Source organism: Plectropomus leopardus, chromosome 2 (assembly GCF_026936395.1).
Source record: "Plectropomus leopardus strain MGB_pleo_1.0 chromosome 2, ASM2693639v1, whole genome shotgun sequence".
Lineage (NCBI taxonomy): Eukaryota > Metazoa > Chordata > Actinopteri > Perciformes > Serranidae > Plectropomus > Plectropomus leopardus.
The window spans coordinates 20,928,202-20,954,410 of NC_142177.1; the positions used below are offsets into that span (position 1 = coordinate 20,928,202).

The 26,209-nt window shown below is 39.9% G+C and overlaps 1 protein-coding gene and 1 long non-coding RNA gene across 2 annotated transcripts; one reads left to right on the forward strand and one right to left on the reverse strand.

Annotated features, from left to right (window-relative positions):
* Positions 1-1,823: 1,823 nt before the first annotated feature.
* Positions 1,824-25,329, forward strand: LOC121949554 (sodium-dependent neutral amino acid transporter SLC6A17-like). The gene is made up of 12 exons (XM_042495277.2): positions 1,824-2,182; positions 5,965-6,425; positions 11,049-11,206; positions 12,249-12,375; positions 15,645-15,826; positions 15,922-16,032; positions 16,118-16,359; positions 17,764-17,956; positions 18,048-18,240; positions 18,485-18,644; positions 18,812-18,974; positions 20,129-25,329. Exons 2-12 carry the CDS (start codon positions 6,143-6,145, stop codon positions 20,531-20,533), a joined length of 2,217 nt encoding a protein of 738 aa, XP_042351211.1. The 5' UTR covers positions 1,824-2,182; positions 5,965-6,142; the 3' UTR covers positions 20,534-25,329.
* Positions 6,267-13,560, reverse strand: LOC121949562 (uncharacterized). Its single transcript, XR_006106247.2, has 3 exons — positions 13,436-13,560; positions 11,057-11,200; positions 6,267-6,403 (listed from the first exon to the last, which is right to left on the reverse strand). It is a non-coding gene; the product is annotated as an uncharacterized LOC121949562 (long non-coding RNA).
* Positions 25,330-26,209: the final 880 nt, after the last annotated feature.

A 26,209-nucleotide genomic window follows, 5' to 3' on the forward strand; every position in this document is an offset into this window, starting at 1 on the left:
CTGCTTAAATGAGCCCCATTTTGGCACATTACATGTAGAACATTAAAGTCCTGCATACATGTTAATGCTTCAGTTCTAACAATCCAATAACATAATAACTAAACTAACAGGAAGCATCATTTTGACACTAGAGGGACAGTTCACCCCAAAATCAAAACCACATATCTTTCCTCTTATCTGTAGTGCTATTAATATAGATTGTTTTGGTATGAGTCCAGAGTGTTGGAGAAATCGGCCGTAGAGACGCTGATATCTCCATCACTCAAAGAACCAAAGACGTACATTTGAAAAACTCAACAGCAATGTCTCTTTCCAAAATTCATGACTCAGTTACTCAAGATAATCCACAGACCTTCTTGTGAGCAATTAGATGTAAAAACTATTTTTGTTTCCACTGAACTACACTCCCCAGCCATATAACCGCACAGAGGGAAGCGTACACCTAACTCATCTAGCAACACTGAGCTAGTTCACATTACAGCTCAGTAGAGGACACCACTGATGTTTACATCTTGCACTGTCAGGAGCACAAGCCTCTCATCCATGAGCGGATGAATGCCGTTACTGGATGTAGTTTAGTAGAGAGAAAAGAGGTCCTACATAAAACTGCTCTCAACAAGGTCTGAAGATTATCCTGAGTAACCCAGGTCATGATTTCTGTAAAGAGACATTACGGTTGAGTTTTCCAAATGAACTTTTTTGGCACTTTGAGCACCACAAGCTGACTAGCTCCATTATATTGAAGAGAGAGCCGACATGTCTATGGCTGATATCTCCAACACTCGACAACTCACATCAAAACAATCTAGACTGATAAATAGCACTACAGGTAAGAAGAAAAATATGTATTTTCATTTTAAGGTGAACTGTCCCTTTAAGTAGGCTAATTTTGCTATCAACACTCCTGCATTTTCACCTTTTTTTGGCTTTCTTTGCCTTTATTAGATAGGACAGGTTAGTAAGCATGCCAGAGGAAGAGAGAGGGAATGACATGCAGCAAAGTGTTGCAGGTTGGAGTCAAGCTGTCACTGTACAGAACATAGCCTCTGCACATGGGGCGCCCACTTCACCAGGTGAGACACTAGGCACCCCCTGCACTTTAACAACATATATTTTCCTTGTCCTTGAGGGTTTTTTTTACACTATTGTCACTTCTACTGTAATAATTATTGTTATTTTGTAAGGATACAAAGCATTACTGAAGTAATGCTCAACTCATGCTTAAAATTTCGATGTGAATAAGTTGTTCTGCTTTCAGAGAGGCTTGGCAAATACAACTGAAATCAACTTTTAACTGACCTTTAACTATCAATTAATGCATGAAGTAACTGTGAATTAACAGCCATTAACTCATAATCTGTGTATACTAATCACATTAAGCCAAAATTACCTAATGGTAAGCATTAAGGACACATCCCGCATTCATTAATTTATTCAGTCATCATGAGTGTAAGTTAAGCATTAAGTATAAGATTTACCTTTATAAGTCCTACATTACTGATGGTAATAACACATTTGCTCTCATTTATGTGCAAAAGTACTTCTTTTCTTCATTTCACTGTATTATTCATTTATTACTCATATATTTATTATGAGTTTTTATTCATTTATTAATGCTCATTCATTGAGCAGTGAAAGAGGTTTGCTCGTGTATCTCAATTACCTGCATCAATGTTTCTGGCTACAGCTGTATTTTGGGATGCTAACCAAACCTAACACTATTTTTGTTACCTTTAGTACGATGTGTGTGTTTTTCCGTTTCCTGCCAGTGTTGAGTGGCTTAATTTTTTTTATCAATTGAAATGACGAAAGCTGCGTCAGACCATCACTTCCTCAGGTAGGAGTGGATAACCTTGACAAATCCCTCTTTTTCTCTCTCAGCATCACCTTCCCGCGTGCACAGACGCTGTGACGGGCTTAAACGACAACTGAGTGTCGGCTGATAATTTGTCACTGTTGATAATGAGCAGCACTTTGTGCGTCACGGTGCGCCCCGCACTCTCCACCCTGCATGTTAATTGCAGGCAGAGCAGCATGTGATACTCCGTCCTCCAGCAGTCCCGCGAGCGCTCAGTCAGTCACATACCGACACACAAGCGCTGTCCGGCGGATGTATTCATGCCTCTCTACACATCTTCTGCGTTCATTATAAACCCTGGATACTGACCAGTTACGACACAAGGTGAGATTTTTTTTTCCTCCGCTGTGCATCTTTTTTCTTCTTCTGGATTAAAAAAAAAGATGTTTATTTCTGCAGAAAGTTCACGGGCTGCTGCAAAAGAGTTTCAGTCTCTTTGTCTTGTGTTGTCAGCTTGTGTCGATTCGCGTGAAGTTCGTTTACAATTTGCATGGTGATTTAAATGTGCTCCAGTTTCCACAGAGGTCAGCGAGTAATCGTCTTTGACCTTGATTGCGCGTGTTTAAAAGTCGCCGCATGACTCGTGATGAGCAGTGAAATCAGAGGGGAAAACACTGAGCGATCAGCATCAGCACCAGATGTCTCACCTGGTGTACACAATGACTGATCTGTGCTCTGGTGTTGATTAGTGAGGGCATTCACCGAGGTTTACACGACCTGCAGCTGGCTGCTCTGTTCAGCTGTGCTTTACATCTGTTGGTTTTTATTATATTTATTAACAAAAATTCGGATGCCGCTTTAAATTTACACAGATCCTGGTTAGTTACTTCTTAAAGTACTTGGATCTAATGGGCTGTCACCAGTAAAGCAGGAATGAGCTCCATCCTGCTTTGTAATTTCCAGTGTGAAACAGCTGATTAACAGGAACTGTGGTCCAGACTTGTAAAAGAGGCTGCTGGTAATCACAGGATCAGTAATCAATCACTGAACAAGTGTTAGAAGTGATTACTGATGCTGATCCCTGCAGGTCTGCCGTTTTACATCCTGTCTGCTACATGTTACACTGTGTCACTGTAAGTGGCAGCAAACTTCATCACTGGCCATTTAAATATAACTTATCTGACAGTGAAAACAGTGATGCGTGAGAGCACGTGTTCACAGTCAAGAGTGGTCAGGGCTTGTTGATGGAAAGTTACCAGTTTGTAGGATTTCTTAACAGGAATTTCAAAGCAAATACAAGATTGCACAGCGATCATTACATGATTTAAAAGGTCCTTAGTGTTTTTCATGGTAGAGCTGGACAATATATTCCTATTGTATCGATATCATGATATGAAGCTAGACATGGTCTTAGATTTTGGATATCATACTATCATAAATGCTGGTTTTAAGGGCTGCATTATAATTTTCTGAACTCATCAGACAGTTCAAGCTGTTATATTTTTTGCCTTTAGCCACTTAGTCATTAAATCCACATTACTGATAATTATTTTTCAACAATCTCACTCTGTAAATATTCTGTGAAAGCAAAAATAGTAAAACCTACAGTACTGTTGCAATATCAATAGTATTTAGGTATTTGGTTATAAATATTGTGATATTTAATTTTGTCCACATCAACCAGCCTGACTTTATAGGAATTCAGGTATGTTGCTTTTAAACCACTGTAATGATTTCTGAATAGTGTTGTCCTAGTTAAAGCTGAGAAGATTAGTCAAGTTGTTTATTATTTGATTGACAGTATATTCATTTTGATGATTCAATCGTAATTTCAGTGATTTTTCGTGCAGAAATACCAAACACATCCCTATTTCATTGCTGCTTTTTTTTTTGTTATATGTGACAGGATATGTTTGGGGTTTGGACTGTGGCTTCAGGAATTTGTGGCAGATATTTTTTACTTTTTTTTCCAACAATTTATACATATATCGAGAAAATATTACATTTTGATCAACAATGAAAATAATTGTTTTAGCTCTAGTCTCTCTACATCCATTTTGAGTCCAAGAGTCACGTGGAGTCAAAAACAGAAGACAGCTGCGTACACACACACACCACACGTTACAGCCAATATTAAAGGTCCAGTATGTAGGATTTACAGAAATAGTATATTATATATACAGTTATATATATTAGAACTGTATTCATTCGTGCTTATCACCTTAAAATAAGACCATGTTGTTTCTACAGTAGCCAACAACAGACGAATCAAACTCCGGCCCTAGATAGAGCCATTCATATTTTCACATTTCCTACACACTTGGCACAGTTCCAGTGTTGCAACCTCACAGCTTGATAACACTAAATCCTACACTTAGGACCCTTAAATGTAACGATATCATTGTTGCAGAGAAACTGACTCTATATTGCACCTTCTGGTGAGATTTCTACAGAAAAAGCGTGAATCAAAGCCACGTAGTAGAAGAGATGCAGTGTGTGGTAGTGAAGAAATACCCTGCATATGTGCACGCCTTCCCTTTTTATTATGAAGCACGCAAAAGTATCGATATACAAAGATGAGGCAGATACTTATGAAGGTTATATAACCGTAATACATTTCTTTATTTTTGAACTCAGTACTGATAATGTATCTTCTTCTCATGGACGAAACCCTGACTGACCCAGGAGAGGGATAACACTGTTGCCCACCCAAAGGGTTTTTTCCTGCCACGGAAAACATGCCGTATGAAATTATTCCACAGAGCTAGACTCTTAGCATCGGCTGGGGTCATCTAAACTGTGTGTTGGTGGGTTTTTTTCCAGCGGGATTAGTTGTCGGATATTTTCATTTCTCAGCGTTGGCTGGATGATGCAGCCCCTGATTGATATTACGTGTCTTGTATACTGTAGGATGGGATTGAATGACAAGACAGAAAGGCAGCGCCGGGGGCTTTATAGTTAATGCACACAGGATTATACAGACTTGTGAATGGCTGTGGATTATTGCATCATAGGCTCATCTTGACATGCACAGAGGAGGAAATCTGTTGTGGGATGAAAAATATATAAACAAGGAGAGCGAATGGACATTATGAGCACAAATTAAGGACTTTCTGGAGTATTTGTGTGGAGTTTATGCTCTTTTTTTGGAGACTCATGCAGGACGTTTGAGTTTGCTTGAGGCTGATGTAAGCAGCGAGTGCTGTGACGCTGAAGGCTGGTGTGCATCACTGCTGTTGCATCACCCATGAGGTGCAGCCTCTTCATTTAGCGCCTACTGTTCCCTTTAACCACACATGTTCCCTCTGCTTTAACAGGACTTTGGTGATTTGATCTGTCCTTACGACACAGACAATCAAACATATAGTCTTTCCCTCTGTGTGTGAAACCTACAAGCTCAACAGTTTTGATTCAAGATTTTTATGATAGAGAACTGACTTACTCAATAAGTAATGAGCCTGCACAGGAGCTCGTGATGTGGATCAGGAGAACACATGACGGCACTTCATCCAAGGCATCATGTTCACTTCCTCCATTACGTTTGGGTCGAACCAACCACTCCCTGGAAGAGGGGTGAGGCTGGATGTTGCAGTGAGGCTTCAGGGGATTAGAGGATTTACTGAGGGAGAAAAAAAGCTTCACTAAAGTTAAGCTTTGCGGAACAGGGAAATTAAATAGAACAATTTGCAGGATTGGGAATTTTTTCGGAAGCAAAAACATTGCATGAGATGCAAAGAGCTGTGGTGTTATATTTTAAAACTGTCTCTTCAAGTCCCTGCTGATTTTTTTGTTGCTGTTGTTGAAAGATTTGGGTTAAGTTATCACACACAGGTGTGACCAATGGTGTCTCTATGTTGACATCCTTCATCACTCTGATGTTACAATCCATGTGTCTTATTACGAGCCTAACCACGCACTAAATGGGGGAATAATTGTGTCAGCGGCTGTGTGAAGTGTTATTTAAGGATCACAGCCAGGAAGAGGAAGCTTAGAATTACTGTACATTAAATGAGCCTTGACAAGGGCACAAACCTGACAGTATTTTATTTAAAATGGAGACTATTTGCAGGATTTTTGTCCAATAATAGAACATTATTACATTTTTATTTTTGATGACGTCCTTGAAAAACAATTTTCGATTTGACCTTTCTGTTTCTCTGATGCAGGACTGAGGCCCAGACCTGAAAACCACCCATCACTCCTCAGCATCTCCCTCACAGCTACATCCATCCATCTCTTCTCCACTCTCTGCCTGCATCACCTCTCTCTGTCCCCACCAGACCCCCGTCTCGCTCTCTCTTTCGCTCTCCACCCCCGCCCCCTTCCCGACCCTCAGCCTCCCTGATGCCTAAGAACAGCAAGGTTACGCAGCGCGAGCAGAGCCATGAGCACGTCACAGAGTCAGTGGCTGACCTGCTCGCACACGAGGAGCCGCTGGACTACAAGAGCAGCTCGCTGAACGTCGGAGGGGCCACCGGGAAGAAAATCCCACAGTTAGAGGTGCCCGAAAATGATGGACGCCCTGCCTGGAACAGCAAACTGCAGTACATCCTGGCCCAGGTGGGCTTCTCTGTGGGCCTGGGGAATGTGTGGCGCTTCCCTTACCTGTGCCAGAAGAATGGAGGAGGTGAGTTACTTGCATCAGTGTGAGCTGCAGTGACGCACAAGGCACCAATAAGCAAACGCAATAACTTTTCAGAGACTTTTAGAATCAGCAGATCAGTTAAAGATCCCTGCAGTTTTGAGAAGTGCTAGTTTGAGTAGCTATGTGCAAAATTGTTCACAGTAGGAGTTATAAACAGAATGGATAGAGATATACTCTCAGAGGTGTGCATTAATGTAACACATACAGAGAGGTGTGGAGACAATAACGTAATGTGTAGTGTCTATTGTGACCGTTTCAATATACCAAAGTTCCAATGTCACTTAGTCTACACGGTGTCTCGGTTTTCACTCGTGTTCTAGCTCCTTTTTGTGAAATACAAGTACTTACGTGAAGCAGGGAAAATGTGAACAAGGTATATTTTTAGAATACAATAAAATACAGCAAGCAAAGTCACATCTTGTCTGGTCCACTACCTACTTGATGTCTTATTCCTAATTTCATGTATCATCAATTATCACACAGCAGAAAACGGTCAAAAAATGATGTCGATCCACACCTACGCAGCTCTTTAGTCATCTTAACGTACAATGTCATCACCCTCTCTATACCATACCAGTTGTGAATAACTTTTACCTGTATTCTAACAGAAGTTATATAATAAATAATTTGAATATAAACATAGCCTTAGCTCAGTTCACTACTATACAATATTCAAAACATACAGAAACTGTTGTAATGACCCAAATAATATCAGAACCTATGTACCAAAACAAACATTTTTAAAAGTATAAAAATGGGATCAAGTGGCCCTTGCAGTGTCTGTAGGGGTCCTGGGCCTTGCTGATGAGGCCAGCTGCAGTCGGAAAGTCACTGTTCTTGTGCTGAGAGTTTTTGTCCAGGATGGCAGATTGCAGCCAGTCACCTTCTTAGCGGAGCAAATAGTAAAATGCCAATCTGTCACTGTCCTTGGCTTTGGCTATATCGCAGTAGCGCACCAGCTAACGTGCCAGCATACCAGTACTTAATACCGGGCCGGCTATGGTTCAGGAGGTAGAGCGAGTCATCTACTAATCCTAAAAATCGGCAGTTCAATTCCCGGTTCCTTCAGTTCACGTCGAAGATATCCTTCGGCAACACATTGAACCTCAAACTGCTCGCGAAGTACAAGTTGGTGTGTGAGCGCATGTGAATGTTTATGTGAGCAGGCGGCACCTTATATGGTAGCCTTGGATACCGCCTTGTCGATGCTATTGGTTCTGTTTTGAGTGGTCAGAGGACTGGAGAGGCGCTACACTAATGCAGCACTAAAGGCATCTTAACATTTAAAAGATGATATGATCACATAAAAGTTTGAAACCTAGTAACTTTTGGTATGTTTTTCATGAAGTGGAACGAGTAATGAATGCGATATTTACACATTTAAAATCACATCCATATAGAAAACACATTTTGACAGCTCTCTGTGATCATAGGAGGAGAGACAATCATGAGGTCAATCAGTAAAAAAGTCAATCAGTAATCGGTAAAAAAACGATTAAGCAACAAATAAGTGTAATCTGGCGTTACTCTGCTCTTTCTTTTCATTTTTTATGTTGCGGGGTTGGTCTATTTGGAGTCTACTTTGGTCCTTTGAGTTTTCTGTCTAGTGCCATCGTCAGCACGTTGATTTACAACCAAACACCTGCAAAACGTATGCCATTCCCGTCAGCCCCCGCCTGTTTGTCGTGTTTTGGTCCCATGTGCAAATGTTAGCACACTAACTCTGGATCTCTGCAACTCTGTCCATCCTGCAATCTTTCTGTTTATCGAGAACGGCGAGGCAGAAGAATGGCGCAACATTCGTGCCTTGAACAGGCAGTGCAAAGGGGGCTTTGAATAGTGAATATGTTTGACTATATATCTGCAAAACATTGATATTTTAGCATCATCATTGTGAGCATGAGTGTCTACTTTAAGCCTTATTCAGTTTATCCACAATCCAGTCTGCAGTAAGCAGAACATATCAGAGTAAAAATAACAATAGACATCCTGTTGGATATCAATCTTTCCACCATTAAAGTCATTTGTAGCCTTTGGCACAAAAGCTGAGCAATAATTCATTACTTTTTTTATGAGTGAAATCATATTGTGATGGTGACATTGTTTCCAAAATCCAAATCAGTTTTACAAAACAAACCAATCAAAACAGACTAAATTAGTTTCATGAGGCCTTGTTGAAATATGTTACATGCAAATTTTGTATCCATGCTTATTTTTTCATATAGATATGAGAAAAATGTTCATATTAACATCTTTATCATACTGACCAGTCCTACAGGACGCATGAAATCAGCTTCAGCTTCTTGACTTCCTGTCTAACTGAGCTTCAGTAGCTCAGTAACCTTCGACCATCACAAACAACATGCAGCTTCCATTCAGTGTAGAAGTGCAAAGAGAGCAGCTGTATTGTGCAGAAAACAGCCAAGTCTAAATATAGCTGCACTATTGATTACTACTGCCGGTAGTTCAGGCCGGGCTCCACTGATGCTCTGATGAACAGAAGAGTGCTCGATTAAAAATGTCACTGTATAGTGATGAGCTTTTATTTTGGTGCATGTAATCAGAGGCGTGCACGGTGTAAACCTGAGTTCACTATAGGTGGAAAATCACCTCGTCATCATGCACTGACAGACATGCTGCTCACACTGCTCCAAATCTTTAATGTTGTTGTGTTTGCTGCTTTACTGCCCGTGTCTGATTTACTGCATATATGCAGGATTTATTGCTGTTAGGGAGGATTTACTCACAGTAAAGACCAGTAAGGTTGAGTGACCTGAGGGCCATTTTTCACTCTGTAATTGTCTGTCTGGCAGCCAATTACAGACACATTAAAGGTCTGTGTTGTTTGGGAGTAATCGCTGAGTGGGCTCTCTGTCACTGATGTTATTTCTTTCCACGTCAAGTCTTTCATGACATCCTCTGTAATTTCTCCCTCCGTTGTCACATCTTTATAGTTATGACTGGAATATATATCACTTCTATCACGGGCTGCAGTTTATATAACGTGTAATGGAGTGGATTTACAAAATCCTGGCAAAGGCACAAAACTTCTCACTACATTTACCCTCACAATTCTCTCTATTTCTTGATTTAGCCTTTCGCCTCCTCTCACTGCCTCATTACTCCACCCACTATCAAGTGTGTGTGCCACTGAATGTAATTCCTACTTTTGATGTATTAATAGTGTTTCGCTGCTATAAGTCCCAGATGATGAGTCACCCTTCACATAAAACACAGTTGCATCCTGATTCTGCCTCTCTGGATTATGCTGCAGAGAGACAAATTTAGACTTCCATCAAAATTAAAATGAAATTCAAAGAATATTAGTCAGTGGAGTCGCAGACCTTATGTTTGAGAGGAGCTGGGTGGGGGAGGAGGGGAAGGTTAAATATATCCCACTGGATCACATTTTTGCACGATAAACTGATGCAAAATTGATGAATTATTGTACAAATGTTGCTGATGTACAACATGACAGGAAACCTTGTTTATATTTATAACATTATTTAACGTCCATAGTAGTAATATTAGCATGTTTTAACTTATAGAATAATCAGAAAATGTGATTTAATTCAATCAATACCCATACAAGGTTTAGGGGAAGCTTACAAATTCTAGGCCTATTTGTCCTTCTTGGGTAAAAAAAAAACACTGTAAAGCCTCATTCCCACTGCACAAAAAAACCTTCTTACACCAGCAAACATGTGGCTTTATATTGCTATGGGAAAATGTACATTGGGCATGCCCGGGTCTAATAACTCTGCAGTCATCAAGTGTATTTATAGCCTGCAGCTCTGATCGGCATTGATGGGAACACAACACCAGGGTGAGCGTGCATAAAACATTGTTACAACAATAAACAAGTACAATAGACAAGTAGAACTGAAACACACCACAAAGACCAACCACAACCTCCAGTTAAAATGCACCCCGAGACAAGTTCAATGCATACACGTGTGCAGTTTTCTAAGACGATTTCATTGATAATTTGACGAGCAATAACACTGACCAAGAGTGCCATTTTCCTGATCTCTTAAAATTAAAATAAATTCCCCCATAGCAATCAGCTCAGACAATTTCAGGTCTTTCAGTAAGTTATTCCAAGAAGAAGGGGCACCATATTTAAAAGCCATGTACACAGTTCAGTGGGAAAGCAGTTTATAGCCTATCTTTAGCAGTTTTACCTGTGATTAAAAAAAACAAAAAACACTGGCTGTTTGTGATGTTGCTGTTGTATTTGGTAGCATTATATTGAAAATGTAATACTTATCTGTCTTCTCGTAAATGAAGAAAACAGAATATTAAATTCTTGAATATTGTGTAATACAACAGCGCCACATTCTACGATGCTTCCTAATGTAACAGACGGTTCTATATTGTGGGTCCCTGTTGATTTGCCGCAGGGACGAGAAATGTGGTACTTCCATTATTTTGTTTGGGAGTTCTTGGTCAAGGAAAAATAAAAGAGCACCAGTTGCTGTTTGAGCTGTCACATTGTCTTCCATCCCCTTTATTGTTTTAGTATTTATCCAGTTAGGCAAACCCAGGATGCTCGACTACTATACAATGTGCAACTTAAGCTCAACAAGCCTGCCTGTTTTTCAGGTGCCTACCTGGTTCCCTACTTTATCCTCCTCCTCATCATCGGCATCCCGCTCTTCTTCATGGAGCTGGCTGTGGGTCAGAAGATCCGACGTGGGAGCATCGGGGTCTGGAACTACGTCTGTCCCAGTCTGGGTGGGATCGGGATGTCCAGTCTGATGGTGAGGGGAAAAGGAGTTTTATTTTCAAAATTATTTACCATCTCTATAGCTGTAAAACTTAAACATACTTAATAACGCTCTCTTAACTGCACTGTGGCTGTTAAAGACTTTATGTCAGACCAGTAAAGCACAAGTATGAGAAATTGTGGGTCCACTGGTAAGAATCAGGGAGGTTGCAAGGGGGGAACAGCTGTCAAAGCCTGGAGTTAAAAGAGAAGCACATCTGCTGAATGTGCATCAGTAAAAGGATAAGAAACAAGCCCATGCTTTAAAAAACAAATACAACTTGATCCCTAATATGAATGGACTATGGTTGTGTGTGTCTTATGTGTGTTAATCATATGTAACAACCATGAAACTGATATGGCAATGAGCAGGGTAAAGTTTCAAAAACATCTGGAGTCACCACAACAGCCTTCAGACTGCCTCAGGCTCTTAGGTTTATGGGAGGTACTGACGAGTTTGAGAGGGAGAGGTAGCCTTTCTTCGGAGTTGCACAGCGGGCACAGAAGCAGCTATAAATATCTCGTAGAAGATCAGTGTTGAAAAGAGAGCACTTTAATTATTCATGCTTTCCTCAACCTTATTTAGCTTGTGAATGTCCTGGCTGGCAAGACTGCTCAGAGGACTGACAGCAACATGGGACATACGGCTTCATTTGCATGCTTTTCTCATGCTGTTCAGATCTGATTATACAATTTAGTAGAGGAAATGTGACACCTTACAGTCATTTCTGTTACTGAAATGTATGCTGTCTGTCTACGCCACGCAGCAGAAGGCGTCCTTCAAAATATCAATAAACTAGGGTTGCTGCAATATACCAGTTTTAAAGTAGATATACAAAATTTGACAAATATTATATTGTGTACATTTACTCATCTACAATATTGGAAAAAGTGCAACTAGACAGTGAATCTCACCTTTACTTTAGTGATTTTCAAAAGAGAAATTTTTACACATACTTCCATAAACAATGGTCTGTCTATCTATCTATCTATCTATCTATCTATCTATCTATCTATCTATCTATCTATCTATTCAGGTGTGTGGCTTCGTGGGTCTCTATTATAATGTGATCATCGGCTGGAGCATCTTCTATTTCTTCCAGTCCTTCCAGTACCCTCTTCCATGGAGCGAATGTCCAATCAGACGAAATGGGACACTTGCCAGTGAGTGAAATTACATATTAAAGATAAAAATGTGTAGCACGTTTCAAACAGAGAACATTTATTGTAAGGTGGTCTGCAATAATGTACTTTTTATAAGCATAAGCTGTAGCGAACCCCAGGCCAGACAATGGTTGAGTGACCTGACGGTTTCAAAAGGTTTTTATTTTCTTTCATTGTATCAGTTTTTACTTACAACCAGGGCTTGACATTAACACGAGCCCGACCCGCCAAATGCACGTAGATTTCACCAGCAGCGGGTAACAGAAGCACTCTAAATAGTTACTTTGGCATTTAATAATACACATTTTTAATTGTAGATTTTTTTCCTACTCTGTTTCAACAGTATTTACTGTTGTTATTAATAGATATTTAAACAGACAGTGTTTCTCTTGCTAGTTTTTTTCAGTTTAGTTTTTATCTTTTTAATTAATTTTCTACACACCTGCACCACTTTTACTATATACAATAAGAAGCTACTCTTTTATGTTTTAGCTAAATATTTGATAACAACCTGTAGTGTTATACATTTTATGTCGTCTTGATTTGGGTGTGTACAGTAGTCATATACATCTAAAAGGGTTTTAAATGTAGTTCAAGTCAATTTCAGCTCTCCATAGTCAACTTTCATCATATAAAACATAATTTCCCAACAACAAAATTGTGGCTAGTGAAAATGCTGAGTGGCTTGTAACTTTGGAAAACCACTAGCCACCGTGGCAGGTGAACAAAAGAGTTAATTTCAAGCCCTGTTTACAGCTGTCTCCAAAACACAACACAACTTAGAAACCATGAGAGCTGAAAGCACACACACTAATTAATAAAATCAGCTCTTACCTGAGTGAAACATAACCATAAAGCATATAATCACACACAAGCTAATCACATTAGCCTCATGGATCTACCTCAGCGTCAGTGACGTTAACGTCAGCGAGCTACGTCAGCAGCTATTTTTAGCATGAACGCTGCGACACTGAAACACTTTAATTTTCACCAATTTACCGCGATGTCAGTTATAAACACATACACCAAAACAAAGCAAATGTATTAAACCATACCATACCTTGTTCCCACTCCAGCCTGGCGCTTATTTCAGTAAGAAACAGGTTTACACGGTTTACACTTTAGTACAGACATTTCCGCGTTTCCCTCCACTTTCCTTCTGACGTTTGTGCCGCAACAACCTGTTTCCGCTTCAAAATAAAGGTCCTGAAAGATTAAAAAGGAAATGGGACATTCACATTGAGAGGTGGCAGGAAGTGATTTCAACTTTAGTTTTGTTTTGGATTTCTTTCTCTTTTTTTTTTTTTTTACCTTATTTACATAAATTCTTTACCTTTTTAAGGGTCATTTACACAAACATTATCCAAGTAAACTTTGTCAGCATCTGCACCCATGATGAAATTAGTGTAGCGAAATAGTTCTTTTACACTTGTGATCAAAAATGACCTAAAGCTTGATCCTAAAGCTGTTGTGAAAATAGTCTTTTATTAGTAATAAATATAAATTTCAGGCTTTAGGTCCAATTTCTTTATTTAGGGCCCATTTGTTATTGAAACTTTGTCCATTGTGAGTATGAATACTGATTTCTTTTTTAATTTCAGTATACAATCCACTTAGGAACAGCAGCTTGCATATGAAACAGCACAAGCCAGAAGCATATAAACATAGGACAGCAAGGACAGTTACTACTTAATGTGCAAGAGGCTTAGACATGACATTATACAACTCATTCAAGGAGTGATTATCTTTTTAAAAAGTATCTTTATGGAAGATAAATTGTTTTTTGACTTCATTCTTAAAACATCTTATGGACGGCTGGCTGTTGGTTAGTTTCCGTTTGCACTTATGAATATGATATTTACCCAGAATAATTATTATATTTACGAATACTGCTAGTTGGCTGGATGGATAATGGTGTACTCGCTCATTCCTACTAACATGCTTACAGTGACCATGCAAACATGCTGATGCAAAGCAGGTGATGTTTATAATGTTTACCATCTTAGCTTATCATGTTTGCATGCTAACACATGCTCACAGACCCATTTCATGGAAGCTGTACTCTATTTAGAGGAGACTCTGTATTGTGCATGCTGGATCACTGGAATAGTTTACTGGGACACTTAATGGAATCGAGCCATCGTTAATGACGTCAATTTCACCTGTGCTTTCCAGACTGTAACAAGTCAAAATGTCTGCTGTGAAAGGTTTGTTTGTTTGTTTTAAATCAACCTGTTGACACAAATTACAAAAGAGTAGATTAATTCTTTGTCGTCTAATATCAAGAGTGCGTACATTTTCAGAATTATGTTATGTTCAAAACAATATCCATTTGTGTCATTATTATGCTCAATCTTTGTAATAGCCTCTACACAGTTCTCGCTATAATTCCTCAATGGGCCACAGTGCTACAAGCTCCAGGATTAATTTTGCCTTGTAAATCGTCGGCCTATCGACAAACCTACAGCAAGCAGACAAATCGTGTTAACTTTTTCACAACTTTCTGTCATGACTTCACGGACGTAATCCAGATTTAAAACCTCTGGAGTTCATTTGATTAGAGGCGATAATAACATAACCTCGGGGGGCAGCCAAGAAACACTCAGCATGTGTGACTCAGCAAGGCTGCTGGCCGAGAGACGGGGAGCAGAGATTCAGACAGAAGGACGCTGACGCTGAAGGACAGCAGCAGAGTGTGAAACATTTCTCTGTATGTGTGCATCTCGTACATTTGTATCCGCTATGTGACAGACAAAGCATCATTATGGAAACAGATAGTGAATCATTTTTCATCTTGATTTCAACAGATTTAGATTGTCAGACATCTACAAAGAGCTTTCTCTGCACCTGTATGTGTTTGTGTGTACGTGCATCCACATAGAGTCTGCACCCTCCTGCAATATCAAGTATCAAGTGGAGAGTCACAACACCACTGACTGTAATTCACACACAGTAAATATATTTATTTCCCAAGGGAACAAGAGGACAAACTCTGTGTATGTGCAGTGTAGAAAATCTCAGGTGATGTGAATTGGAGGTTCATGCTTTGCATACTAAGCACACGGATGACCTTGTTAGCTTGCTTTACGTCTGAGAGGTGTAAACCAGCGGAGAATCTTGATACTGACCCCGACCAAACACTCATTATATTTCTCTTCCTGCCCTCTCCACAACATCCAAACATCCCTGTTGCATCTTCACACCCATTTCTCTTCCTTCATTATCACCCAGACTAAAGCTCCATCTCCTTCTGTCTGCAAAACACACAGTTGTGGAGCCAGAGTGCGACAAAAGCTCGGCCACAACCTACTTCTGGTACCGTCAGACTCTGAACACCACCAGCACCATCGCAGAGAGCGGCGGCCTCAACGTTAAAATGACCCTGTCACTGCTGGTGGCCTGGATCATCGTCTGCCTCGCCGTCATCAAAGGGATTGCCTCCTCTGGGAAGGTAGTTGAGAGGATGAGACAGGAATTAGTGACAGGATGAGAGAAAACTGGTTTTGTCTTTCTTGAATGTATTTTATATGATTTATTCTTCCGCAGGTGATGTACTTCAGCTCTCTTTTCCCCTATGTGGTGCTGATCTGTTTCCTGGCCAAAGGCTTGATGTTGAAGGGGTCAGTGGATGGCATCGCTCACATGTTCACCCCCAAGGTCAGACTCTCTTCCATGCAACATTTTAAATCACCCTTCCTAAAAAATGCTCATTAAACTGACTTTCTGTCTCCGTCTCTCACAGTTGGAGAAGATGTTGGAGCCCCAGGTGTGGCGGGAGGCAGCCACCCAGGTGTTCTTCGCCCTGGGTCTGGGGTTTGGAGGAGTCATAGCCTTCTCCAGTTACAATAAGATCGACAACAACTGTCATTTTGATGCCGTGCTCGTCTCTTTCATCAATTTCGTCACTTCCATTCTGGCAACGCTGGTGGTGTTTGCCGTGCTGGGCTTCAAGGCCAACATCATGAATGAAAAGTGTGTCGTAGAGTAAGTTCACACCTGCAAAAGCCATTTATCCTGAAGTACCTTTCATACTATACGTTAAAACCTTTAAGCCAAAAAATTTAGTCCAGAGAGCACAAAAAAACTTGATCGCCTGATTGGTTAATTTTACTGTGGCCTCACTCCCAATTTATCAACTACCAATGCTTGGTCAGTAGCCCTCAGTATCAGAAACCGAGACACCCTTTAGTGGCAAATAAGCGACCATCAGATTACTCCAGCTTTTCCTAGTTAAAATGTTTTAATCTGCTCCCTGCATCAGCAATGAGTTGCTCTTTTTGAAAAAACACTCAGCGTTTGTGCACCTCCAATGTCTCTCCAGATCAGATTTTTCTTAAACCTAACCATGTGCTTTTGTTGACTAAACCTAAGGGAGTTAACTTAAAAAGGATTTTTAAAAAATGTTTTACCTACATTTTAAATTCATTTTGAAAAGAGACTGCAAGCATTTAACGAGCAGAAACTGTACATTTTCTGTGAAAATGTTGGGGTTTTTTTGGCTGTGAAAATGTAAATTTATTTTGAAAATACACAGTGTATGTACAAACGTGAATTGACACACTGACCCTGAGTGTCCAAAACTGATGCTGGAGGGGTACTGTAATTGTAATTTTGACTTCTTTGTGAGACACACAACCTCCCACCGCCTCACCAAAATGTCAGACTCTTTGATTGTAATCGTTAATTCAGTTCCTTTGCATTTCAACCACGTGAGACATCCTTCCCTTCTGTCTCCTCATCAAGATTCAAATTCGTTTGTATTTTGATCTGTGATGAGTTTAACTCACACCTTTGATAAGAGGCCGAGGGGTGTGTTTCTCCACAAGCATAAAATGTCCAGTTTTCCCCATGCTCGGGGTCTTTCTTCATCCTGACCGCTCACATGTTGATTGACCTTTTCTTTGCAAAGAAAATAAAACCTTGTCGGCCGACAGAAGTCTCTATTTCATTCTTCACCAGCAAAAGCAGCAGAGAATTTCCACCACAGTACCTGGAGCGTCATAGTTTGATGTGTATAGGGCCACTGACATATATCAAGTGGGAAGTGAGAATGTGTTGTTAGTTTTTTGTCTTCTATTGTAGATTAACAAGAAAATTATAGAATAATAGTGAAAATATAGAGTTTTTACAACATACAGGAAATCTCTTTATAAACAGAAAAGAGATTATGGAAATAATCTCTCTGTAGGTATGTATCATATACTTATATTACAGTGTAATTTAGACATTATACCGTGATATGTACGTATTATATTTAGCTGTATGTCTGTATCTGTATTGTCCTGTAGATGTGTTCTCTGCACAGTGTTGAGAGCTACAGAGAACTGGACTCGTATATGTCAACATGCTTGACCAATAAAGTTGATGCTGATTTTTTAATTTCTGTAGGAATGCAGAGAAGATCCTGGGATACCTCAACTCTAATGTCCTGAGCCACGATCTCATCCCACCGCATGTAAACTTCTCCCATCTGACCTCATCAGACTACACTGAGATGTACGGAGTCATCAAGACAGTGAAGGAGGACAGCTTCACCCAGCTGGGTCTGGAGCCTTGTGTCCTAGAGGACGAGCTCAACAAGGCAAGAATTTTTAGCATACTCTGTATTTGACTTTCTCTTTACACCTGTCAGTCTGTTACTGGGTTTCAGTCCTCTGGTCGTCTCTCTGCAGTCTGTCCAGGGCACCGGCCTGGCCTTCATCGCCTTCACAGAAGCCATGACTCATTTCCCGGCGTCTCCGTTCTGGTCGGTCATGTTCTTCTTCATGCTCATCAACCTCGGTCTGGGCAGCATGATCGGCACCATGACTGGAATCACCACACCTGTCCTTGACACCTACAAGGTCCAGAAGGAGCTTTTCACAGGTGAACCTCCCGCACTGACGAGACGCTGTTTGAAAGCCCTGCATTAAAAAAAGATTTGGGATTCGGCTGTGTTAGGCTTTGTGTCATTGCTGAATGCAAAACACTCGAGAAAACGGAGCAAACAAAACAGCTTTCTGCCAGTAAAACCATTTTATTTTCCATTTTCTCATCTATTAGACCAAATCTCATTGATTTCCTCTGAAGGAGCACTAATGATTTTTCTTCTTCTCTGGGTTTGTTTCAGTGTGTTGCTGCATTGTGGCTTTCCTCTGTGGCCTGTTGTTCGTTCAACGCTCAGGGAATTACTTTGTCACCATGTTTGATGACTACTCTGCTGGACTGCCTCTCACGGTGGTGGTCATCCTGGAGAATGTGTCCGTCACCTGGATTTATGGCACAAAAAGGTACAACCGGCTATAGGTTCTTGTGTATGTGTCTGCAATTTATCACGTTTTAATTTGAAATATAGGAACAAAAACTGGAACAGAGGCGTGTTAACAAAGTGTTAAATTATATAGCCTACAGGAGCATAATCATTAGTGTAATGTTTTTGTTGCTCTTTCTCTGTCAGGTTCATGCAGGATCTGGAGGACATGTTGGGTTTCCGACCGTGTATAATCTATTTCTACCTGTGGAAGTACGTCTCCCCTCTGTGTCTCATTGTGCTCATCTCAGCCACCATCATAGAGATGGCCATCAGCCCACCCGGGTACAACGCCTGGGTCCAAGATCTGGTCAGTCTGTGTGTGTGTGTGTGTGTGTGTGTGTGTGTGTGTGTGTGTGTGTGTGTGTGTGTGTGTGTGTGTGTGTGTGTGTGTGTGTGTGTGTGTGTGTGTATGTATTTTGGTTGAGGTTGCTGTTCTTATTCTCATTAACCTATTGAAACCTGGACAAATTGGTTTGATTTCATGTGCATTTGCAAACTCAAACGATCACTTATTTCAAGGAAACAGCAACTGAAAATCACACAAACAAATCAAGGATCCAACAGAGGCTGAACACAAAACCAGGACTTAAATACAAACTAGACTGACGAGGGGATGAAGTGCAGGTGGAGAAAAAGGGCAAAGAAGCTCAGGTGAGGGGAAAAAGGTGATGAGGCGGAGGAACAGGCAGGGAGCTGATTGGCTGAGAGAAAAGGAGCAGGGAACTAACGAGGCTGATGCAGGACAGGTGTGTAGATAGGAAAAATGAGGGAGAGGCAGCACAGGAACAGAGGAGAGAAAACACAGTAACTGAAACCCAAAAACCAAGAAAACATAATCATCTTAAGAATAAGCCGAACAAGTAAAAACAAAGACAGACTTGCTAATAACGGTGAATTAAATGAGTCTTTTACACTTAGACCAGTCTTCCCAAAAGTCTAAAGAAATCAAGACACAGCAGACTGTAACAGAAAGTAGCGTAGGTCTTTTATTTTGACAAAATATAAGACATTTAGACCATAAACTAATACAGAAAAGGCACAAATTAGTGCATAAAAATTTACCAGAATGAAGAAAATTAAATGTTTGATGATAAAATGTTTCTGGTGGAGGACTTCTATCTTCTTGAGCCATGCAGCTAGCAAAGCTAACAAAAAAAACCCACACTGGCATTCTCCATTAAAGCTTAACAACCTGCTCATCTTTGTACTTAAAGGTCTCATGTAAAAATCCAGTCCGTCTGCAGCTCATTCTAAGGTACCAAAAAAGCAATGATTATTATTTTAAGGTGATTATAAACCAATAAAAACATTGTCATGAATATTATATTTCTGGTAATAGATAACCATAAATCCTACACACTGGACTTTTAAAGGCAGATTTTAGTCCTTCTGCTCCTTTCCATTTAGAGAACAGAAATCTTTGGATAGCACGTAATCACTAAACCCTCTGTGTGTCTGCAGGCTCAAGAACGCTTCCAGAGCTACCCGCCCTGGGCACTGGCCATGTGCTTCTCCCTCATTATCTTGGCCATGCTTCCTCTTCCTGTTGTCTACATCGCCCGTCGCTTCAACCTGATGTCAGATGGCTCCAACAAGCTGTCCGTCTCCTACCGTAAAACCATGATGAAGGACATATCCAACCTGGAGGAGCAGGATGAGTCCAGGTTCATTCTTGGTGCCAAGCCCGGCGAGGCGCCATCAGCAGCAGCGGCACACAGGCCCTATCTGACTCCAGGAGGGAAAACCTTAGACCCCAACTCCCTGTCTCCGAACATCTGCTACGGTACGAGTTACCAGAATGCTGCCATCAGCCCCACCACACCGACTACGCCGACCACACCTGCCACACCAGACTCTGACTCTTGACTGCTGTCCAAACACCCCTTAGACACCCAGTCCTGTAGCACCGTTTACCTTCCAGTCTTGAGTCTCCACCAGGGGTCACTGCAGCGCCAAGAATCCCCGCCGCCACCAAACTGTATGTAGCCACCCAATTTATCTGAACCATAGACTGTATGATCTGAACACACGCTTCCCGAAATAACACCAACGAACCCCCTGCAGCAGCAGAAAAAAAAGACAAAATTCACTTTTGACAGTAGATGAAACGCTGAAATCAGGGTGAGGTTGACAGTGACACACTGTACATCTGTATCTATTCTGTATATAACATCACAGGGTTTATGCGCTTCAGACGAAGTTCTGTGATCTGTTTTTCTTTGCCTTAGTATAAGGATCCTCGGCAGACACAGACCCCCACACACACCCACGTTAATGCACATCCCCGTCTGCACAGTGCAGGGGATCTGAAAGAATGTAGAGTGGAGCAGGTGAGTGTGCTGGTTGTACTGGTTTTCATGCAGTGCACTGGCACAGAGAGCCAAGATGAATGTGAGATTAATTATTTTAAGGAGATACCACTGTCTCCCCAAATGATCATTTGTATATCAGTTTCTCCCCACGTGTAATCTTGAATTTGGGAAGAAAACATTTTTCTTGCATGCCTCGATGTTGAACAAAGAATCCATAAATGAAGAAAATTCTTGATAGATTAAGTCATAGAGGTCTGCATTTAACAGCAGCAAAACATCCATTTACACACTGTCACTCAGCTCATACAGAATAATGTAAGTCTCTTATATCCAGTTGATTAATCAACATCTCCCAAACAAACAGCCCTTTCTGACGGGGAACTGAACAAAAAAGTGACACTTATCTGTGCTCTCTTTAAAGCCAAACTATGGACAAAAACAGTCATTTTAACTTGTTTAACAAGGGAGCAGATGGTCTACCACTGCCTCAATCAGTCATTTGTGTTATGAGACTTTGGTGAATCCGAACTAACACCTTAAAATACCAAATTCAGACAATAACATGAACGAACTAACTTATCAAAGCAATGGCAGGCTGCTAGTTCAGCGAGGTAAAATTGTTTTTTCTGAATGGAATCTGGTATTAAAGAGAGAATAGTTCACTTTTATTTTCAGTTCAGTTTTAAATTGTAATGTTTCAACAGTGCATGTTTAGAACACACTGAGTATGTTGTAACAATTTACTGTGGTTTTACAATGGACCCAAGAGCAAGACCCGTAGACAATGGGGTAAAAGCTGGAGGCAAAGGTGGTGAGAGGCTGAGGTAAAGGAGGTCAGAGGAAGGAGGCACCAGAAACAGAAAAAAAAACTGTCATGAACCCAAAAAAACACTGAAGAATCATTCAGGCAGTTTGTTCACAGAAAACTTCACTGGAGAGGAGGCGATAGTGCCACCCTGAGATGCAGAAACAATCTGGCAGCATGGAAGAGTGAGTCCAGGGCTTTTGTGCTGCAGTTGATTAGCGTAATAGGAGGCAGGAGTGCATGCAGGACTCCAGCACCAGGAAGCCATGCCCAACCTCTGAAAGCACACACACAGCAGCAGAAAACAGCCCAAAAAATCCATAAAATAACCCTAAAAAAACAGACAAGATCCATACCACCACACATGTGACTGAATACATGAGACTTGGAATATACTGTTTACTGAGTTTGTAAACAGATCTTTTAGTGTAGTTGTTCTGTTGTTAACTGCAGATGCCTATAACTTAAGTTTATCAAAAATGTTTTTGATTCTTTGTTTAATAAAAAGGCGTGCAAGAGAAGCAACATTTTCCTCACAAATTCAGCGTAACACACGATGAGTAGCTGATTATCAAATGATCATGTGAGAGATGAAGTATTATTTTAAGGTGTTCTCCGTAGTGGTGTCAAAGCCATACAGTCTATGTTGTTTTTTAATTGATTCTTATGCAGTGATTCGTCGACACTAACACCTCCGTTCAGATTTTTGAGCTAGAAAACACTTGTCAGTGTGTAGATCTGTTCTCACAGGGCTCTGTGTGTTGTAAACTATGCTTGCTGCTGCTCTAAAGACAACCATTTATGTTTCATCCCCAGTTCCTGTTGTGTTTTGTCTGTAGCTGTATTGTTCATTCTGCGTGAATAGTTGTATGCAGTATAGGGATATGATATAGGATAATATTTCTGTTTTCAGTCTCATCATCTGTGAAACACGTTATAACAGTTTCTCCACCAAAGAGTAAAAAGTAGACACTTGAAATCTACATATTTATGTTACAGTATAATAGAAAAGTTATAGCCTACTAAATTGTGCTAAAAGTGAATTACAAAGAGCTGAGACTGACACACAAGGCACCAATATACTTCAGTGACGGAAAGCACAGCTTGTTCTCGTAAATTTGAGAGAAATTCCTCGCCTAATGCAGTTTTGACTTTCTTCCACGATGCTACAAAAGCACAAAAGATTAAACAATTATTGTGCACAAGTAAATGCTAACCCTAAGTGTGGAAATATTGTTTTGAAGATTTTTAAAATAATTGCTGTAGACTGCATTTAAATCATTTGAATATGTAGCACACAGTGAGTAAGCAATACATAGATTGGAGCACAAATGATGTTCACTATGGACCAAAAACATAATGAATATGAAATGGAAAAATAAGCTATGGACCAAAAGATTGAGGAAGTCAAGAACAAAAATCCAAATAATGGAATATTAAACTCCTCAAATGACTCATGAACTTCTGTAAGCCTTGGACATACTGTACATAAATGCACAAAAAACATACACATATGCTCAATGCACACTATTTCTGTATATTTGTTGAATAATAGACCTCATTTAGGGTGGTGCTGAAACAGACACCACGGTTCCTTTGCGATGAAGATCTTTGTTTCCTGGATAAACTGGTGTTAGACCAGTGTTAGAGGATACTATTATTTATTTTTTTATCACAATATTCAAAGCCATGGTGTTAAGGATTAAATGGACAATATTTATATTTCTGTATATTTGCAGTGTTGGTGTGATGAACAACAAAGAGTTATCTTTTAAAAGTGACCAGTATATATACATATATATACTGTATATTTTCATCTTGTGTGATGCTTATTTAAATTGTATATTTAAAATGTATCTATTTTGTAGTTTGTGTGGCTAATTCTTGTTGTGGGATGTGAAAATGCTGCTAGGAGGTGAAGTGTTGTCTCATGTAGGAAGCAGCTGGTTTTCTGTTGTGTTCACGAGAGCTGTGTGTTTCTCTGGCTGCACCTGGTGTTAGATGAAGTCCACTCACCTGTCCACACTTTAGCTTTACTGTTCTGTTTGTTTTCAGCCACACTAGCACCACCTCTGTTTACTGCTGTCTAGCAGGTCAAACTCTCCTACAACACTTCAGTTCATTAAGGAATATCTCTAAAAATAGTTCCAGTCTACATCAGATATACCTGAGATGAATGTGCTGACATGCTAATGTGTAATTTGTATGAAAACACACTAAAATGCTCGAAATTATATGCTAGATATTAGCATATTGTCACGCTACCTTTTGACATAAAAACATTATCAGCATACTAACAGCCTAACATTTTAAATGTTATATGAACCGTGCTATCACATCCTAAAGTTGCAGTTGTACATGTTAAGATGAATACAAGCTTCCCACTAAAATTCTGCATCAGTGTTGCAAGATGTACGATAATTGTCGTATATGTACGACAATTTTGATCTCTGTACAACGTACAATCAGTAATTCCAAAATTGCCATTGTGACACTTACAATAAGCAGTTTAGTTTACACGTCTCATTTTAACTTATTTCCTCGCTCTTTCGTCTGTGTTTACGCACCACTTCTCACATGATCTCCTTCCAGCCAATCGCATCAATCAGCATGCTGGGAAAAAAAAGTGACATCAGCCTGTGGGCTGTTGGTTGTAGATGTGTCAAAAAGCCATTTAAATACGTGTTTACAGAAGTTATAAATTCAACATTTTCGTTCTTGTGATTGTGACTGGCGTACTTTGTATGCAATCACACAGCCTCCAAATTCAAAACTGTGCATTTTTGCCCCTCGAGTGGCAAAATGTCTGCTTATTTTCATCCATGAAATAGCTTATTTCCTGTAAGCATAACTGTATTGCTAGTGTGGCTCTAAGTCTCGTTTTATCTCTTGTCTCGTTTTAGTCAGTGAGCGAGGCACTTCCCGCTGAGAGCGTGTCTTGTAAAGATCTCTGTTGTTCATGTCTGTAAATAATCTTGTGTATTCAAACTATTCTGAAGATAGATTTTATCCGTGTGAAGTATATCAATGTCTTAAAATGTAGGCTGTTAAAAGCAGCAAGGTGATAATGAATGTGATAAATGCACTTTTTTCACTAGGACTTCAAAAAAAGTTAGCATTTGTTTTGTTGTCCTCATAGCATAAAAGCAATATCAAGTTATTTAACTGCAGAATAATTTGACACATTGGTGTCAGCTAATAGCAATGATTAGAAACTGCCCCTTACAGCCGGAGGGATTTAATGACTCTTCCTTACAAGTGCTGGAGTGTGTGTGCGTATGTAAATATATAATATATGTGTGTGCGTGTGAGTGTGTGAACTATATATAAGTGTGTAGATTCCTTCTTATTACCTGTGGGTGCAGGGCCTTACTGAGCACACGTTTCAAGCACTGTCTGTACAGGAGACACGTTTATAAATGTCCCTTTACAGTTTCTTTGTCTCTTTCCTCAGTCATAATATGATTGTATGATATTGAAAATTATTGTAAAAAATAAATTGTGAACATCACAAAAATATTAATAATAAAGAGTGGACAAGCTGCTGTCGAATTCCTGCATTTTTTTTTCATGGTTCAAAACTGAGTAAAAATTCTGTCATGTAGAAAAAGTTAGGTTTTTATACAAATGTGATTATGTCATCAGGAATCTTCCTTAATTAATTAGATAAGACAGAGAGGATTTTACCTGCTAAACATCAGCATGCAAGACTTGTCATTATGCAGACCAAGAGGCAACCTCTGGGGATTAAAATGAAGTGCTTAAAACAGCAGCAAATCAAACAGCCACTTGAGGCTGGCTCCAGAAGTGAGTCAGTCCCATAGACATCCATGTTAAAATGTCCCACTTTACAGCAGAAATAAACAGCCTGATATAAAAAAAAAACAAAAAAAAAAAACAGTTAATTTCCACCATCATGACAACTTTTTGGGGGTTGAATCTTAATATAATCGATTTTTTTTTTCTCCCACCCTCTCATCCAAATATGGTCACTTCTGGCTCCAAAAAAAACAAGATGGTTGTGGCTGAAATGCCAAACTCAAGGGTTCAAAACAGGAGTTCACAAGCCAAAGGGTGGTGTCATGGTGCCTCTTAGTCCATTATTTTAACAGTCTATGATGCTGACATTAGCAACTAATACATATAAACCAACTTCAGTCAGTGCTTCCTGGCTTACACTTTTTCTTTTCTTCTCAAATAAAAAAAAGCTGTATTTTTATGCATTTTATACAATTTTGCACCTTATTTACATTCAAAGTACACAAAAAATACTAAAATGAAGCTTTTTTACCATGGGGAATTAGATAAAGGCCAGCGGGCCATCTGGCACCCGCAGTACATTGATTGTCCATGCTGTAGACTCCTGTTTAAAAGCATTTTCTATGTAAGTACCTAAATTCTTTGGCTTCTTACTGAAAATTATAC

What these genes read in the sequence shown, in the direction of transcription:
- LOC121949554 (XM_042495277.2), top strand. Translation starts at nt 6,143, where the DNA reads ATGCCTAAGAACAGCAAGGTTACGCAGCGCGAGCAGAGCCATGAGCAC. An exon ending in GTGCCAGAAGAATGGAGGAG is followed by an intron (nt 6,426 to 11,048) that starts GTGAGTTACTTG and finishes CCTGTTTTTCAG; the next exon opens with GTGCCTACCTGGTTCCCTAC. An exon ending in CCAGAAGGAGCTTTTCACAG is followed by an intron (nt 18,241 to 18,484) that starts GTGAACCTCCCG and finishes GGTTTGTTTCAG; the next exon opens with TGTGTTGCTGCATTGTGGCT.